General features: G+C 46.1%; 1 protein-coding gene across 3 annotated transcripts in view; it reads left to right on the top strand.

Annotated features, from left to right (window-relative positions):
• The window catches only part of LOC119444217 (uncharacterized), a 68,963-nt gene that overhangs the window by 21,120 nt on the left and 32,598 nt on the right, over positions 1 to 15,245 (top strand). For 2 of the 3 annotated variants that reach the window (XM_049663212.1, XM_049663210.1), the window contains exons 4-7: positions 1,632 to 1,691; positions 5,681 to 5,744; positions 6,672 to 6,963; positions 9,379 to 9,618. In XM_049663212.1, the coding sequence (XP_049519169.1) occupies positions 1,632 to 1,691; positions 5,681 to 5,744; positions 6,672 to 6,963; positions 9,379 to 9,618 (656 nt within the window). The remainder of the gene's footprint in view (positions 1 to 1,631; positions 1,692 to 5,680; positions 5,745 to 6,671; positions 6,964 to 9,378; positions 9,619 to 15,245) is intronic. The other variant, XM_049663211.1, reaches the window with a different exon arrangement.

Below are 15,245 nucleotides of genomic sequence, written 5' to 3'. Positions count from 1 at the left end.
GTTCACCAGCGCCTCTGCGCCACGCGGAGAGCCTGCGTGGTCGTGGTGGGTCGGGATGTTTTTCTTGGCCGCGGACGCCGACGCCGATGACCGACGCCGGATTTTTCTACGAGACGGGGCCCTTAACGCTCTCGCGTTAAAATGTCGGTGGTTAAACAGTGTCAGTCACTCCTATGATAACAGAACGATGGGCGGCTTTCACAATTTGCGAGGCGGGCTCTTGACATCGTTCTCACTTTTCAGCATTGCTGGATGAGGGACTCTTACTGCTCAGATCGAACAATTCTGCTTACAAAATATCCACGCGCTTTTTGAAGTAACCGTTGCAGATGTAAACACTACCGATGATGAGCTTTGCGTTAGCGCCATAAAAGACTGCGTCCTTAAAAAAATGGTTTGTCAGTCCCTTTACATGGTTTACACTCATTTCATGAGTTAAATGAAAGTTCGGGACCACATATTTCTGGGAAAAGACATGTCAAGCCATAGCGTGCCCTAAACAATTTAATATAATAGCTCTTCTGCTGCTCGTTTCGGCGTCGTTTCCCAGGAGGTTACTTTGTCGTGATGCCATGACGCAGAATGTGGCCACGTGGGAGCAGAACATCGCGAAGTGTTAGCACTCGCACCCGGCTCACTCGGTCACCACCTACGCTGCCACTCGTTGTGAGGCCTCACGTACCAGCATGTAGCAGGCGACCAAGCGAGTGCCAACATGTCGCGGTCGCAATGTCCCACCTGGCTACATTCTGCGTCATGGCATCACGACGAAGTAACCTCCTGGGAAACGACACCGGAACGGGCAGTAGAAGAGCTATTATATTAAATTATTTAGGGCGCGCTATTACATGGCAGCATTTTCCTCAGGGTTTTAAATGTATTACCTTTATTCCACGGAAAGAAAAATGAACAATCACATCGTTAGTGAATAACTGTAATCAATTGTAATCTTACCTATACTACCAATATTCAATTTATCTAGTTTTGCATCACCAACTAGGTTTCGGTGCTATAACTAAATTATGAATTAGGTGTCAGTACTGCACAAGGTGTACACGCGCTAGAGCTCATGGTGATGTCATTAAATCAAACTTCGCGCACTTTCTTCAAACAAAAAAAAAAAACATGAATAAAGGTGAGCCTGAAAGAAACAGCTGCATGCAGTTTTTTTTTTTTAAGAGTACTACGTTTTGAACCAGTCCTTATGCTCTAAATAAATGTGTCAATTACACAGTTTATCATAGCAGAAGTATTATTTATGATTAGAAAGACGAATACAGGATTAAGAATGACGACGCGGGCGGCCATGAGTGTCCCCAAAAGAGCCCACAAAAATATAGTCGATCTGAACAAGACAGCTGTGGGGTCAGGGCATCCGTCCACTAAGAGCAGAGTTTCTTGAAAGGTTGGTTGAGGCTACTGGACACACCGAGTACATCTGCGTGTGTAATGCTGTTTTTTTTTAACCGAATGAATTTTGCTGGCACCCCATTTTCCTTTCATTTTCGTATCTCGTAAAACGTTTCTGGTGTCATCATGATATTCATCAAAAATCCTGATGCGCATATACACAGTATCCGCTGTAGTCGCAACTTCTGTCATTAACTGGCATATCACCATCTCGGTCACAGGTGAAGCAACAGAGCGAGCGGTGCCCGTCATAACAACTGAGCAAGGCACCTCCCCCGACGGTGAGTTCAAACAACTCCGTAAAAATATTTAGATGCACCTAATGGGTCTAAATAAAAGTTAATGGATGTTTCACTTCTGAGGTGCTTTCTCGTTTCTCAGCACGCCCAAGTGGCCCCGTTCTCAGTTTGTCCCAGCAGAAAGCAGTTGAGCTCGCAAGTTCACGCTTATTAGTAGCTTGTTCACTCTCGTTCGCAAATGGCGCAATACAAGGAGGATTTCCTAGCATCGCCGACAAGCCAAGAAAAGTGAGCACGCGTGCCTGCGCCGCGAGGTTAGTGCACTGAGTTATACGTTGTCTTCAGTTGGCAGTGCCAGTGCGCACACTCTTGCTGCCTATGTACAAGCTAACAAATTCACCAATTGCGAACGCCTGTACACAAGCTTCATGTTTGTAAACAAGAAACCTTTGATGTCACTCTCAACACTCCTGCTTATGCTCTTATCGCGGTAAGCTTGTTGAGGTTTGCATTCTGAAATTTAAGAAAACCGGCAGTTCTGTCGCTTAACAAAACGCTAACAATTGTGGCTGCATTTTGTTTTATTACCTTTCTATCCCCTCTACATGTAGCTTCGGTTACATTAAAACGTGCAGATTTATGCGTGACATGTTTCCTAAAGCAAGCCAATGCTGATAAACTGCACTTGCACATTTTACTCCCTCCCATATGTGTTACTATCAGGCACGAAAGAAAAACACAAAATAATCAAAAGCGCCTGGGCTGCTATCTTTATGTGTCACAATGACTTCGTTAATGGCTGCACTTTAGCGTGTATTTTAGTCTTGTCATCTCTTCTGCAATGACTGTTGTTAACCCATCTGCCGGTTGACATTGGGCTCTCGAAAGTTTTCATCAACAATTGCGCTAACGAGTGCGTAGATAAACCGAAGTATACGTGAAAACAATCTTTATTCTTCGCGTGGCCTTTAGATAACAATATTCCGATCGCATTTGAATCTATAGAGCTCCGCGAAGTGTGGCAGCCTAATAATCCCGCTAAATGAATTACTGAATATAAATCCTCCGCCAAGGGACGCACCTTAACGAGGTTGCATGAAGCTAAGCGAGCGCTTGAGAATATACATGCGGCTGGTGCTTTTTATTGTACGTTTAGGAAATAGAAGCCAGGAATAGCTTTGTAAAAGTCATCGCAGGTGCCACGACCTTCCCGGCTTCCTGAATCAACCCTGCTTGGTCTATGATCACTTATTACGTAATCGGAGCTTCGCTTTGTCAGGGTACACGTGAAAGCCTTCTCCTGCCTTGAGTGAATGCGAATCCCATTGATACGGTGCGTTAACGATGTAGGCAAATTTGCAGTTTTAAAGCAAGTGCGAAATTTGAAAAAGAGGCTGAGGAAAATCTCGTGACGCTAGTTTTCGCGCGAGGCTTTCTGCAACGTACGCCAAGCCGCCAATAGCGACAGATCAACGGTCACACGTGCATAACTGGAACGCCAATGCATTTCTCCGCAAAGTTCGGGAATTATTATCTCGAAACTGGTGTCATACCGAGAATTTGTTCCAAGTGTATCCGCCTTGCGAACTCCACGGCTACAATTTGTAAATTGCAATATGGGCCATCAGGTAATAAGTTAAAAACTGAATTAGTGATTTCTTGGTTATTATTCGATTATGCATTTCAATTTCTTGTGCAAGTAATGTCCGCCTCTTCGAGTAGACCAGCTCATGAACTAGAATTGTGCTATCTGCCACAGGCAACCTTTAAGAATTCTTGAAACTGTTCGCTGAAACGCCTTGTATATATATGGTACGTAAGCATTGACAACTATTTGCTAGCAGTAGTATGCGCTTGACTACAACAGGCCACGCACGATGTTAGGAATGCGTCATTTGAGCTCCAACAAACAAGCGGTGTCATGTTTTGGAGGTCAGTACTCGTGATTAGTAAGCGCGAACTTGGAGATAAAAAACCGAATGCTAGCATACCAATCAGACGCTGGACAAAAAAAAAATTAGGCGGAACGATCGTTTTATACGTTTATTTCTTTCTACATGGGTCTTCATCTCCACGGTCCCACGGCCAACTAAAGAAGGAAGGGGAGAAAAGAGAGAAGGGTAACACTAAAGATTGAGAACAACAAACTTCCGTTGAACAAAACAGTAACTAAGTAAACGTCAGATTTAGGTGCACGTTAAAGAACCCCAGGTGGTCCAAATTAATCCGGAGCCCTCCACTACGGCGTGCCTCATAATCAGAACTGGTTTTGGCACGTAAAACCCCATAATTTAATTTTTTTAAACGTCAGATCATAAACTTTGCTCAATTGGTCCCCGTATTTTTCTTAAATACATCGACAAACTCGTACAGCTGAGAGAAGAGTGAATAAATGGCTCGAGCGATAAGCGCGATAATATTTATTACTCTGCGCATGGAAACAAATATATGCCAACATTATGAGAGAATGAGTAAAAGAAGCAGAGATAATTCCAAGGGGCAACAGGGTCACAGATTGTGGAAACAAACTAAATTAAACAAGTACAGTACTAGTCTAAATAAACATCCGAGAAGGTTTTTTAAGACCTTATATGCGATATGACAGTTTTATTCGTTTTCACTCACCTGCAGCTTTTTAAGGCGTTTTGCTGAATACCGAGAGCAATATATGTTTGCTTACTTCAAAAAATATCTATAATTTCTTCTTTCTTTTTCTTCGTCATTGTTCGTTTATGTGCACAGCGAAGTTTGTTTCAATGGATTTCTGTGTTCGCCGCGCGAAACCACGCTTACCTTCGCCGTGCACTGAAATCGGTAAATTGCTGCTGGGCCTTCCTGCTAAAGCGTACCGGGCAGCCTGTGCGGGACGAAATTGGGCCGTGTAGGAGAGAGCGAGGTCGCGAGGCGCCCTCATTTGAGCCGCTGCTTTCCCCGTCGATTAACCCCCTCCTCCCCCAACCTTTACTGCAAGCCGAGACGTCCCTGAAAATTGTCGCCCAGCGCGTCAGTGTTTGCCGGCGTTGCGCGCACCTCCTTCCGCATCAGAAAAGCCGTCTACTTGCGATGCATTTGCATGTCATGCTTTCACACGTACACTTCTACCTTCTCGTAATTGTCGCATCTTTTCTCAGTTCCTTGTTGTTGTTGAAGTCGGGCGTTGTGTTTGTTGTGTGTGCACTCACGTTCGCGTTCAAAGCGGCAAAGGTGCTGGTTTAGAATATTTCAAGTCCGCATGAAGAAAGCCCGCTCGCTTGTAGCGTAAACTCGTCAGGCACAATTATGCTTGCATCTTATGGACAGCGCTCATATTGACATGGGTGAAACGAAGTTCGAAAGGCCCTTCCTACATGGCAGCCCGCTACGCAGAAAGCCTGCTATTGTAGATTGGTGACGAGAGGACACTTAGACTGAGGATGAATGCAGCTGGTTTAAGCCACACAACAACGAAGTCAGTGCTACCGCATGCCTGTGTGGTACCCGACTCCAGTCAGTTTGCCTTAGAGCTGAAAATGGCCAGTTTAATGCGGAAAACCTAGTTAGCAGATCGCAAGTAGTCGAATGTCATCTGCGAGGCGAGTATTTGTAATCATAATTATACGTACAGCTCAAAATAAAAAAAATGTGGGTTTGAACGTTCCGAAACTCAGCAATGAATTATGAGGCATGCCGTTTTGCGTGTGCATGCGTGTGTGTGTGTGTGTGTGTGTGTGTGTGTGTGTGTGTGTGTGTGTGTGTGTGTGTGTGTGTGTGTGTGTGTGTGTGTGTGTGTGTGTGTGTGTGTGTGTGTGTGTGTGTGTGTGTGTGTGTGTGTGGTGTGTGTGTGTGTGTGTTCATGTTCATATTAATCACCTATTTGTCATATACCTCTGTCATATTATAACGCATTTAACCCGTTTCCATAAGGTGAGACGTGAACGCCTTATTTAAATTCGGTTCAAGGCTGAGATGCAACCTATGCGAGATGAAGGGTATACAGCATGAATACACATTCCACGACAAAGTCTCACCCAATTGTCCTCTTCTTCCCGCAGTCGAGCACGAGGAGTACACGGTTGAAGAGGATGACGACGAGAGCTACGTGGAGTCGGATGAAAAGTATGTTTGCCAACAGCGCTCTTTCCCATCAGTGAGCTCTGCACTGTGTTACACCGAACAACAATGGCGAGCATAATGCCAGAGCACGTTTTCTATACCCGCAAGGTAATACAATGAAGGCCAGCTTTTCAGGTCATATCCCTTTTATTACGCATGTAGCCACATCTCCTGGTGTCAAGGCTTGGCGAGTGTGGTCTGGGGCTGGTACACCATTTATCGAGCCCACAAGTTTAGGTGCTTTTTATGCCGTCTGCGATAACAAGATACGTATCACTTTAAAGAGACCGCAGGTTTCGGCGAGACCACACTTCAAAACGAAGAGACCAGTGATGTTTCTTGTTATGTGAGCTCAAAATACACTGTGCTAAAATTAAAGTTCAGCATATCAATTGCTCGCTGCGTCCGAAGCGCTGCCGCTGGTGTCTCTGGGCTCGTCTCACAATTCTGTTTTTCTCCAATCACTGAGTATTTTCACCATGAAGTGGGCGTAAATCTACTGCAGTATACCTTCTGGCAGCCAAGAACGAAAAGAAAATGCATTTTGTTGATGGTAAAATATGATATCGCGCTTGAATATGAAAATAGCGTATGCGGTGGTATTTCTCTCGATAAATCAACCAAACGCGTTGGCTAGTATGTGCTGCCTATGACACAGATTCCAGCGTTGCCTATGACGGTTGGCTGGCGCCGGTTCTTGTACGAGTCGCCCGAGCGCACTTAAACTGCTTCGCAAACTCGGTTACAGAATACCATAAAGCAATGTGTTGCTGCGCTGAACGGTTCATGCTTGCAGGCTCAAAAAGCGCACGCCTTACGACGGGCGTGCGTTGAAGAGAGCCTCCTGTCTTATGGCGTGCGCTTGCTAAAGGTGCAAGCACGGAGTACCAGACGAGCATACTCACACACCTGGCGCTCGTCGGCACGCAGCAGCCTGGCAGACGACAGCAGCTACCAGGCGGTGGACGGCTACTACTCGCACAAGTTCCTGCAGGACCTGCTGGCACGCATGGCGAGCGAGCCGCACCCGTTGTCCAACGAAGCGCAGGAAGCCAAGCGCGAGCCCCTCGACCCAGCCCTGGTCGAGACGTACTCGGCGCATGCCACCAGGGTGTACGAATCCTACCTGCGCCACATCGACGCCCTGGGCGTGGCCATTGCCAAGAGGCTGCACGAGGTTCGCGACAAGGGGCTCGGGCTGGACCTCGCCAGGCGCATACAGGTGGGTGCGTCCCATCGCGCAGCGCGCGGGATTTTGCTTTGGCGCGTTCGATAAACCTGTTCAGGAATCCTATCTTTGCAATTCGCCGGGTTACTTTATATCTTAGGAATTCACACGTAGCTGAAAGCTCGTGGAGGTCAACTAACGTTTGGAATGAAGCAAGGACACTGCACCATAAATGTACACGATACGTTCACTGCTCCCTCCTTCCCTACTTATGGCGCATTCGATTGGGCGAACATGAGCACTTAAAAGAGTCCACAAAGTGCCCTCTAAGAATCAGCTGCGTTCCAATGGGCGAACACGAGCAGGAGCGCTCTGATCCAATGGTAAAACTGGATCAGTTGGCGAGGCCAAGAGTATATAGCTGAACGCACTCCGAGCTGCTCATGCGTAACAAGCAGAGCGTTACAAGCGCGTCATATGCTTTATGTTGGTTGGCTACCCGTCGTCTTGGTTCAGAGTGCGCCAGAAATGGCAGCTGGGAAGCGAACTTCACGTGTTAATCACCGCGGATTTGGCGTCACGTGGTACATGTTCACTCTTGCGCCCGCTGTCGGGGCGCATGGAATGTTTCAGTAGGGGAGCAAGCAGTGGCACTTTCGCTGCGCTACTGCTGTACTGCTCTCTGCGCTTTGCCTCCGCTCTTGTCTGCCAATGGAATGCCCCATTAAATAGACATTTGAGATGGACTGCTTTTTGTTGGTGGCAGGCGGCACGCTGCTACCAACGTGCTGCAGGTGCTGTGCCTGCTGCCCAAAGTGATTGCGGACAATTACGGTGAGGAAAAGCATGTCCCCACTTCCACGATGACTGTATCCTACTTTTTATTTTAGGGGACACGCAACTTCAGTACAGTCACTCGTCTTTCTCGTGTACGATGTCTGTCTCGTTCATAGTCCAACTTGTGTGTTTATCCTGGTTGATGGTCGTCCTGGCGCTATGTATTATACAGGTATGGAGTTTATATATATAGGAGAAGCACAACTTCGCGGTTATCTTAGGTTTATTTACCGAACAGTTTCGGTCGGTGGACCGACCTTTTTCAAGGGTGGTTTTTTGGTTCTCTATTTTCTAAATGCGCTTGGCCCATTGAAAAATCCAGTTGCGAGGTATATGCGGGGTCATAACACGTCCTTCTGTTTTCTAGTCTGGGTGCAATAAGCTCAATTTCTATACTAGAAATCGTGCATGCCTCGTTGAACCGACACATAGTAGTAGTCCCCAATGCAGTGCGGCGTTGCGCACGTCTCTGCGATAAATGTCGCGTGCACAGGCTGCGAACAAATAGCCGTGCGTTGCGTACCGTGTTCAATTGTGCCGTCAGGTGCCAGGCGCGCCAACCCAGAGCACTGACGCGAAGCCGGAATGGCCCCTCGTTTAGGCTTTATTCTCCAGCTACCGCAACGGAAACACGGGGTTGCGAGGGATTTAATGTCGGAAGATGATGTTTAGGCTATGCTTGCTGTCTGCTAGTTCACAAAAGAAAAATTAGTTAATATCTAACACACAAATTCCGTGCACAGCAGTCGGTTCATGCAGAAACTGTACTTGTAGTAGCAAGTGCAAAAGAACTGAGTGTTCGCCGAGTTGGTAATTATTCACGGTTAAATTGCAGCACGCACTAAAGAAGTACCGAGGAAGTTTGTTTACTTCCTGTGTCCTTCGTCTTTTGTGGGCACTGCAGTTGAAGCATGAGTGGCTGCTTTTAAACTTTAAATCGGGGGAAAAGCATGGCCTCACTGCTGTAGTTCGAGCATCTGACACCTGAATGGCGACTAGTATAGAGTGGAAATGCTTCTGAAATTACAGGACACGGAGAGAGGATAGCTGAAAGAATAGTGGACATGGAGATGAGAAAAGCCTACTTACACTAGTATATATATAAAGTTCGTGACCTTGCATGTCTGGCACCGCGAATAGTGCTTGTGGAACTGCCCTACAGGCCACGGACCACTGAAGTGACTGCTTGTGGAGCAGGTGGGTTGCAAGAACAGAGTTTTCTAGAGATTCCAGTAGCTGCATTTGGCCTGCGCAAGGTACAACGTGGCCTGAAGAGGATCTCTGCGCTGTCAGCCGGCAGCCCGTGCGTGCGGCAACATCTCAAAGAAACACCGTATTTTAAAACACAACCTTATCAGTCACCACTTCGTGATTCATTTCACTTCAAAACTCTTAAAGCATTTTTTTCGTTATCGAGGAAACACGGTTGCAGATTGGTAGAATGCATGTACATTCCTTCGTATGGTGCGTTGAGCATCATCTGGTGTACACTAGTGCGCACTGGTAGTTCTGTCGTACACCATGGGACAACAGCGAACTGTTGCGAGATGGCGATTAGGTGATATAACGTCAGGCATAAAATGTTTGCGTATGCTGATGATTGTGTCCTCGCGGCGTGCCTGCTGCGAGCAGGTGCAGCTGTACTGTGACACCGTGGAGGCGGCCGTGTCGCACCTGCGCCGCGTGGCCATGACCTGGGGCTCTCTCGTGCTCCTGGACATAGCCGAGCCGAGCCGCACGGTGCCGCAGGGCCTGTCCGAGCAGTACCTCTTCTGCCGCATCGTGTCCGCCTGCCTCAAGCTGCGCGACACCTGGTGGAGGAGCGAGTTCTACCTCGCCAAGTACTTCCTGCGCTTCCTGAACAGGTGCCAGGTGAGAGTGTCGGACTCGGTGCCCAACGCTCGCACACACAAAGCTACTATTTTACTACTGGCCAGCGCTAAGGTGCCGGCTATACCGATAGCGAGCTGACCGGTGCTCTGACGCCCTCTTATGGTCTCACTGACACGCAAGAGAGATTAGTGACACACACATAGCTTGCAAATGGTGTCAGAGAACATGAAAGAAAAGCAAGCAGAAATCAAGACGACCACCTCGATATCTTCTTGCTTATCCTTCGCGTTCAATGGCACCGTTTGCCAGCCGCGCAAAACCGACTGGCCGAACAATGTTTTATTGTTGACACACATAGCTCACCACATAAAAATTTGAGAACCGTAACAACGAGCACGCACCCGTCTCTCCCTAATTTATCTTATCTTGATCACGTGGTGATATCGAATCCATTCTATATTGCTGCTTGAAGATCCTTTTATTGTTACTAAGAAATTGTGGCCGAATAATGAGTGGCATCATCGAGAGCTTTCACCGGTCCGAATGACTGAGCTAGACCCTGAGTGGAACTGCGCCACAGGGGACGCTGCTGTGCTGTTAGCAAAGGTGAAGGGCGGGCTGTTATGTGATTGTAACTGTTCAACTTCTAAAAGGCAATAACCATGGCTCATTACTGCGTTTCAACGAAGTGTACATTTTCGGTTGTTTCAACTGTGCCACTTCTTCGACATTTTCCTAAATGGGTAACATACAAGGCCTCGCGGATTTCAATGAAGTAAGCACAATTAGTAATTGGCTGAAAATGCCTGATGAGAACTCCGTCATAAATGGCTCTTCCTTCACTAGTTTTTCCAATTACTGTACCAAGACACTTGAATAGCTGCACACTTAAAGACGGGGGGAATTCGTACACCGTGATGCAATAATCTAGGCAACTGCGCAATGTGACAGGATATCTTGGCGTTCCTTTTTACGGTACTGGGCACCACTTCTTATGATCCTAAGGGGCCAGCTAGAGCTGCATGAGAAGCAACTTAACATGGGTCACCTGCAATAGCGCCATCAAATCTTGACGCCTAAATATTTATTTATTTATTTATTTATTTATTTATTTATTTATTTATTTATTTATTTATTTATTTATTTATTTATTTATTATTTATTTATTTATTTATTTATTTATTTATTTATTTATTTATTTATTTATTTATTTATTTATTTAAAAAGGCCTTACAGGCCTAAAGGGCATTGAGTTTTCAACATAAGCATGCAAGGTTATCGAGAGGTGTCCGATGAACCCTTATGGAAGTGACCACTTTCCGATAGTTCTAAATTATACAACACAGGATGAATGCGCCCCATGTGTTTCTCGGTGGAAGGTTGACTCTGCGAACTGGGAACTATTCAAAGAACTGACACGTTTAGACAGGGACATTTCTCGTACCAATATCGACAATGATGTGGCTTACTTAACTAGTTTTATAATAGACGCTGCCACAAAATGCATTCAACAAACGAATGGACTGTCTAGTAAACGCCGTATTCCGTGGTGGAATGCCGAATGTCAAAAGGCAAGGAAAAAACAAAACAAAGCTTGGGGGCTGCTACGTGACTGCCCAACAGCCGAAAATCTCATTAATTTTAAACAAGCAAAGTCGCAGGGCAGAAGAACGCGTCGACGAGCTAAGAGAGATAGTTGGGAGCGGTATGTATCCAGCATTACTTCGTATACTGATGAGAGAAAGGTCTGGAACCGAGTAAATAAACTAAAAGTCCGACAGTCTCACCCTCTACCCCTAGTAAATACCCAAGGAGACAGCCTGGAAAATCAGGCAGACTTTCTAGGTGAGCGCTTTGAACAAATCTCGAGTGCATCAAACTACACACACACTTTCCTGCGATTCAAAGAACACGCAGAGCGACAACACATTCAACGCAAATGTGGAAGAAATGAAGCGTACAATCGCCCATTCAGTTTAGCTGAACTTCACGCATCTTTGAGTTGTTGCCACAACTCGGCGCCAGGTAGTGATCGCATCATCTATGAAATGATCAAACACTTACACTCGGAAACACTAAATATACTTCTATCCCTTTTCAAGGCTATATGGGCAGCTGGATACATTCCATCTGCTTGGAAAGAAGCTATTGTTATCCCCATACTTAAACAAGGCAAGGATCCCTCTCTAGCCAGCAGTTACAGACCAATAGCTCTAACAAGCTGTCTGTGCAAGCTCTTAGAAAAAATGATAAACCGACGCCTAATCTGTTTCCTGGAAAATAACAAAATTCTAGACCCCTTCCAGTGTGGTTTCCGAGAAGGTAGATCGACAACAGACCACCTCGTTCGCATCGAGGCCAACATCAGGGATGCCTTTATACATAAACAATTCCTTCTTTCAGTATTTCTTGACCTAGAGAAGGCATACGATACGACATGGCGTTTTGGTATCTTTCGCGACCTTTCTTCAATGGGTGTCCATGGCAACATGTTGAACACAATCGAAAGCTATCTCTCTGACCGCACGTTTCGTGTAAGAGTGGGCAACAGTTTGTCTAGAACATTCACCCAAGAGACCGGTGTGCCACAGGGAGGCGTGCTTAGTTGCACGCTCTTTGTCGTAAAAATGAATTCACTTCACACAGTCATTCCACGCACCATGTTTTACTCTGTATACGTCGACGATGTGCAGATAGGTTTTAAATCCTGCAATCTTGCTATCTGCGAACGCCAGGTCCAGCTTGGCTTAAACAAGTTATGTAGATGGGCGGACGAAAATGGGTTTAAAGTGAAGACGCAGAAAAGTACTTGCATGCTTTTCTCCAAGAAGAGAGGCGCAACGCCAATCCCTAGTATTTTTATTAATGGGGATGAACTCACTGTAAGCAGTGAACATAAATTCTTAGGAATCATCTTGGATTCAAAACTAACGTTTATACCCCACATCAAATACCTCAGGACGAAATGCATGAAAACAATGAACCTCCTTAAGCTTCTGTCCCACACCACATGGGGTAGCGACAGGAAGTGCCTATTGGACCTGTACAAAAGTCTTGTGCGTACACGTTTAGACTATGGTGCCGTTGTGTACCACTCTGCCGCACCATGCGCGTTGAAGATGCTAGATCCGATTCATCATTTAGGTATCCGCCTGGCCACGGGTGCTTTCAGGACAAGTCATATACAAAGCCTATACGCATAATCAAACGAGTGGTCACTTACCTTGCAGAGGTCATACTCTAGCTTTGCATATTTTCTGAAGGTACACGCAAACCCTGAACATCCGTGTTACGCTACCATAAATGATATGACTTGCACCACACTGTTTCGTAACCGACCTACGGCAAAGGAGCCCTTCTCACTGCGTGTGAGGAAGCTCAGTGATGAAATGGGTGTCCCACTTTTAGAACCTCATCTAAAAGCCCCAGCAAAGCTCTTACCACCATGGCAGTGGCAGCTCATTAAATGTGATACGTCGTTTCTTCATGTTACAAAGCACGCTCCAGAGGCACACATTCGAATGCACTTCCTCGAACTGCAGCTAAAGTACTCATGCCCGGAATTTTATACTGACGCATCGAAGTCCCATGCAGGCGTGTCTTATGCAGCCGTTGGTCCGTCTTTCTCAGAATCTGATGTCTTGCACCCGGAAACAAGTATCTTTTCCGCGGAGGCATACGCAGTAATAGCGGCTGTTAAATGCATCAGGAAAACCAATCTACCCAATGCTATCATATTCACTGACTCTTTGAGTGTAGTAAAGTCCTTAATGTCACTCCGCAAACACAATAACCCTGTACTCAAGGATCTTTATTCACTACTGTGCACTGCATACTTATCTAACCAGCTTATTGTTATCTGCTGGGTGCCTGGCCACAGAGGCATCGAAGGGAACATGCTAGCAGACCAGATGGCCACATCTCTTACAGCGAAAGCTAGCAACTTTTATATCTGTCCCTGTGACTGACCTGAAGCCTTTTCTCCGCAGAAAAATTAGGACATACTGGCAGCAAATGTGGGACACTGAAACGTCGAATAAGCTGCATTTAATTAAACCTCAGTTGGGTAATTGGCGACCAACAACAAAAATACGGCGAACTGAAGTAATTCTTTGTCGACTTAGGATAGGCCATACCTACGGGACCCACTCTTATTTGCTGTCTGGTGCTGAACCTCCCATCTGCGTTAAATGCGGAGAGACGCTGACCGTCCTACATGTCCTGGTAGAGTGCCGCGAATCAGAAGCTGAAAGAAAAAAGCACTTTCCTCTAGCTTACAAACAGAACGTTCCTCTTCATCCAGCAATGTTCCTTCATGTGGACTCATTTTTTAACAGCAAATCACTTTTAAACTACTTACATGATGTTGATTCATTACAAGTTCTACGCCAGATAAATTCGTAGCATGACCTCTCAACAGAGGCTACTGCTGCGATACTAGCATTTGTATGGCAGGTGCCTCCTAAGCCTTGCACGCAAGGTTCCTGATGAGGCAGCAGTGCCACTGGCACTTACAAATTTTAGAAAATCATTCTTTCAAAACATGTTTTACGTCTCACAGGACATTTTAAAGCCATTGTCATAATTTTAATACATTTATGTTTTACGCACTGTACAGCGACTCTGCTTTTAGACCCATATACAGCCGCGTTCATACGTTTCCACTTCACTGTTCAATGAAATATCCATAATCACTTGCATGGCGCTCTTTGGCCAGACCTGGCCCTTGCGCCACGAAACATCACATATCATCATCATCCGATGAGCGGGCGCGTTTTTTTTTTTCTTTTTTTTTATGGCGCCTAACTTCTAAAGGTATGTCGAATCAAAAGGCCCAAATGTCTCAGTTTTTTATGATGCAGTTATTTTCTAAATTTGGCTCTTTACGTGTTTTTGCCAACCATGCCCACTTCGACATTCCAGAAACCCGTATGTCAACATTTCCGGAATCCCTTAGTTCACGAGTAGCCGCGTCACAGAGAGCTGGCGAACCTTCAGTGTGCCAGCTCTCAGTAAGTTCTGACGTGAAAATTGGATTTCGAAGCACACCTTCGCAGCTGTATGCGACTACAGAACGTTGCCGCCACGTTAATTGGATGTGTGCTCCCAAAGAGCTTCGAAGACCAACTCATCGCGTGGGGCAACTGTCATCGTCTAACCACGCGGCGGGGCTTTTGTTACACTCGAGTCGCTCAGCCGAGAAAGGCATAGCCCCATACGGCGAGACAAGATAAAAGAACTTGAAACAGTTTTTGACTTATCGTTCGAGTGCCTGATGTGCGAGAACAGTTCTTGCGCAGAGCTGGGTGACAGGTTTTGCCACTCTCGGAATTAATTAAGAACCTATATATTAACGTAGCCACGTGAATGCGCCATCTCCAAGAACTTCCTATAATCGCCACGATGCACAAGCAGCCCTCTGTGCTTGGCAGCCCGAGGCGGTAGTTCCAGTTAGCAGACGCAGCAATATCGTCCTTGTGCTGATAATTTGGCGCGCGTTAAAGGACGTCAATCCTATACAAAATTGAACTAAACTTTTGGTAGTGTGTCACATGTCCAATGACAGAATCAGTCTAGAAATTTCTAGGACACTGAGCACGTACTCGGTGTGCCACATAAGGCACAGGGTGGCGCTGTTACCTTGCTAGAGCGTCAACACAGGTTAT

Source organism: Dermacentor silvarum, chromosome 3 (genome assembly GCF_013339745.2).
Source record: "Dermacentor silvarum isolate Dsil-2018 chromosome 3, BIME_Dsil_1.4, whole genome shotgun sequence".
NCBI classification, from domain to species: Eukaryota; Metazoa; Arthropoda; class Arachnida; order Ixodida; family Ixodidae; genus Dermacentor; species Dermacentor silvarum.
Note: the sequence above shows the minus strand (reverse complement) of the source record. Positions and strands in the feature narration are given on the sequence as shown.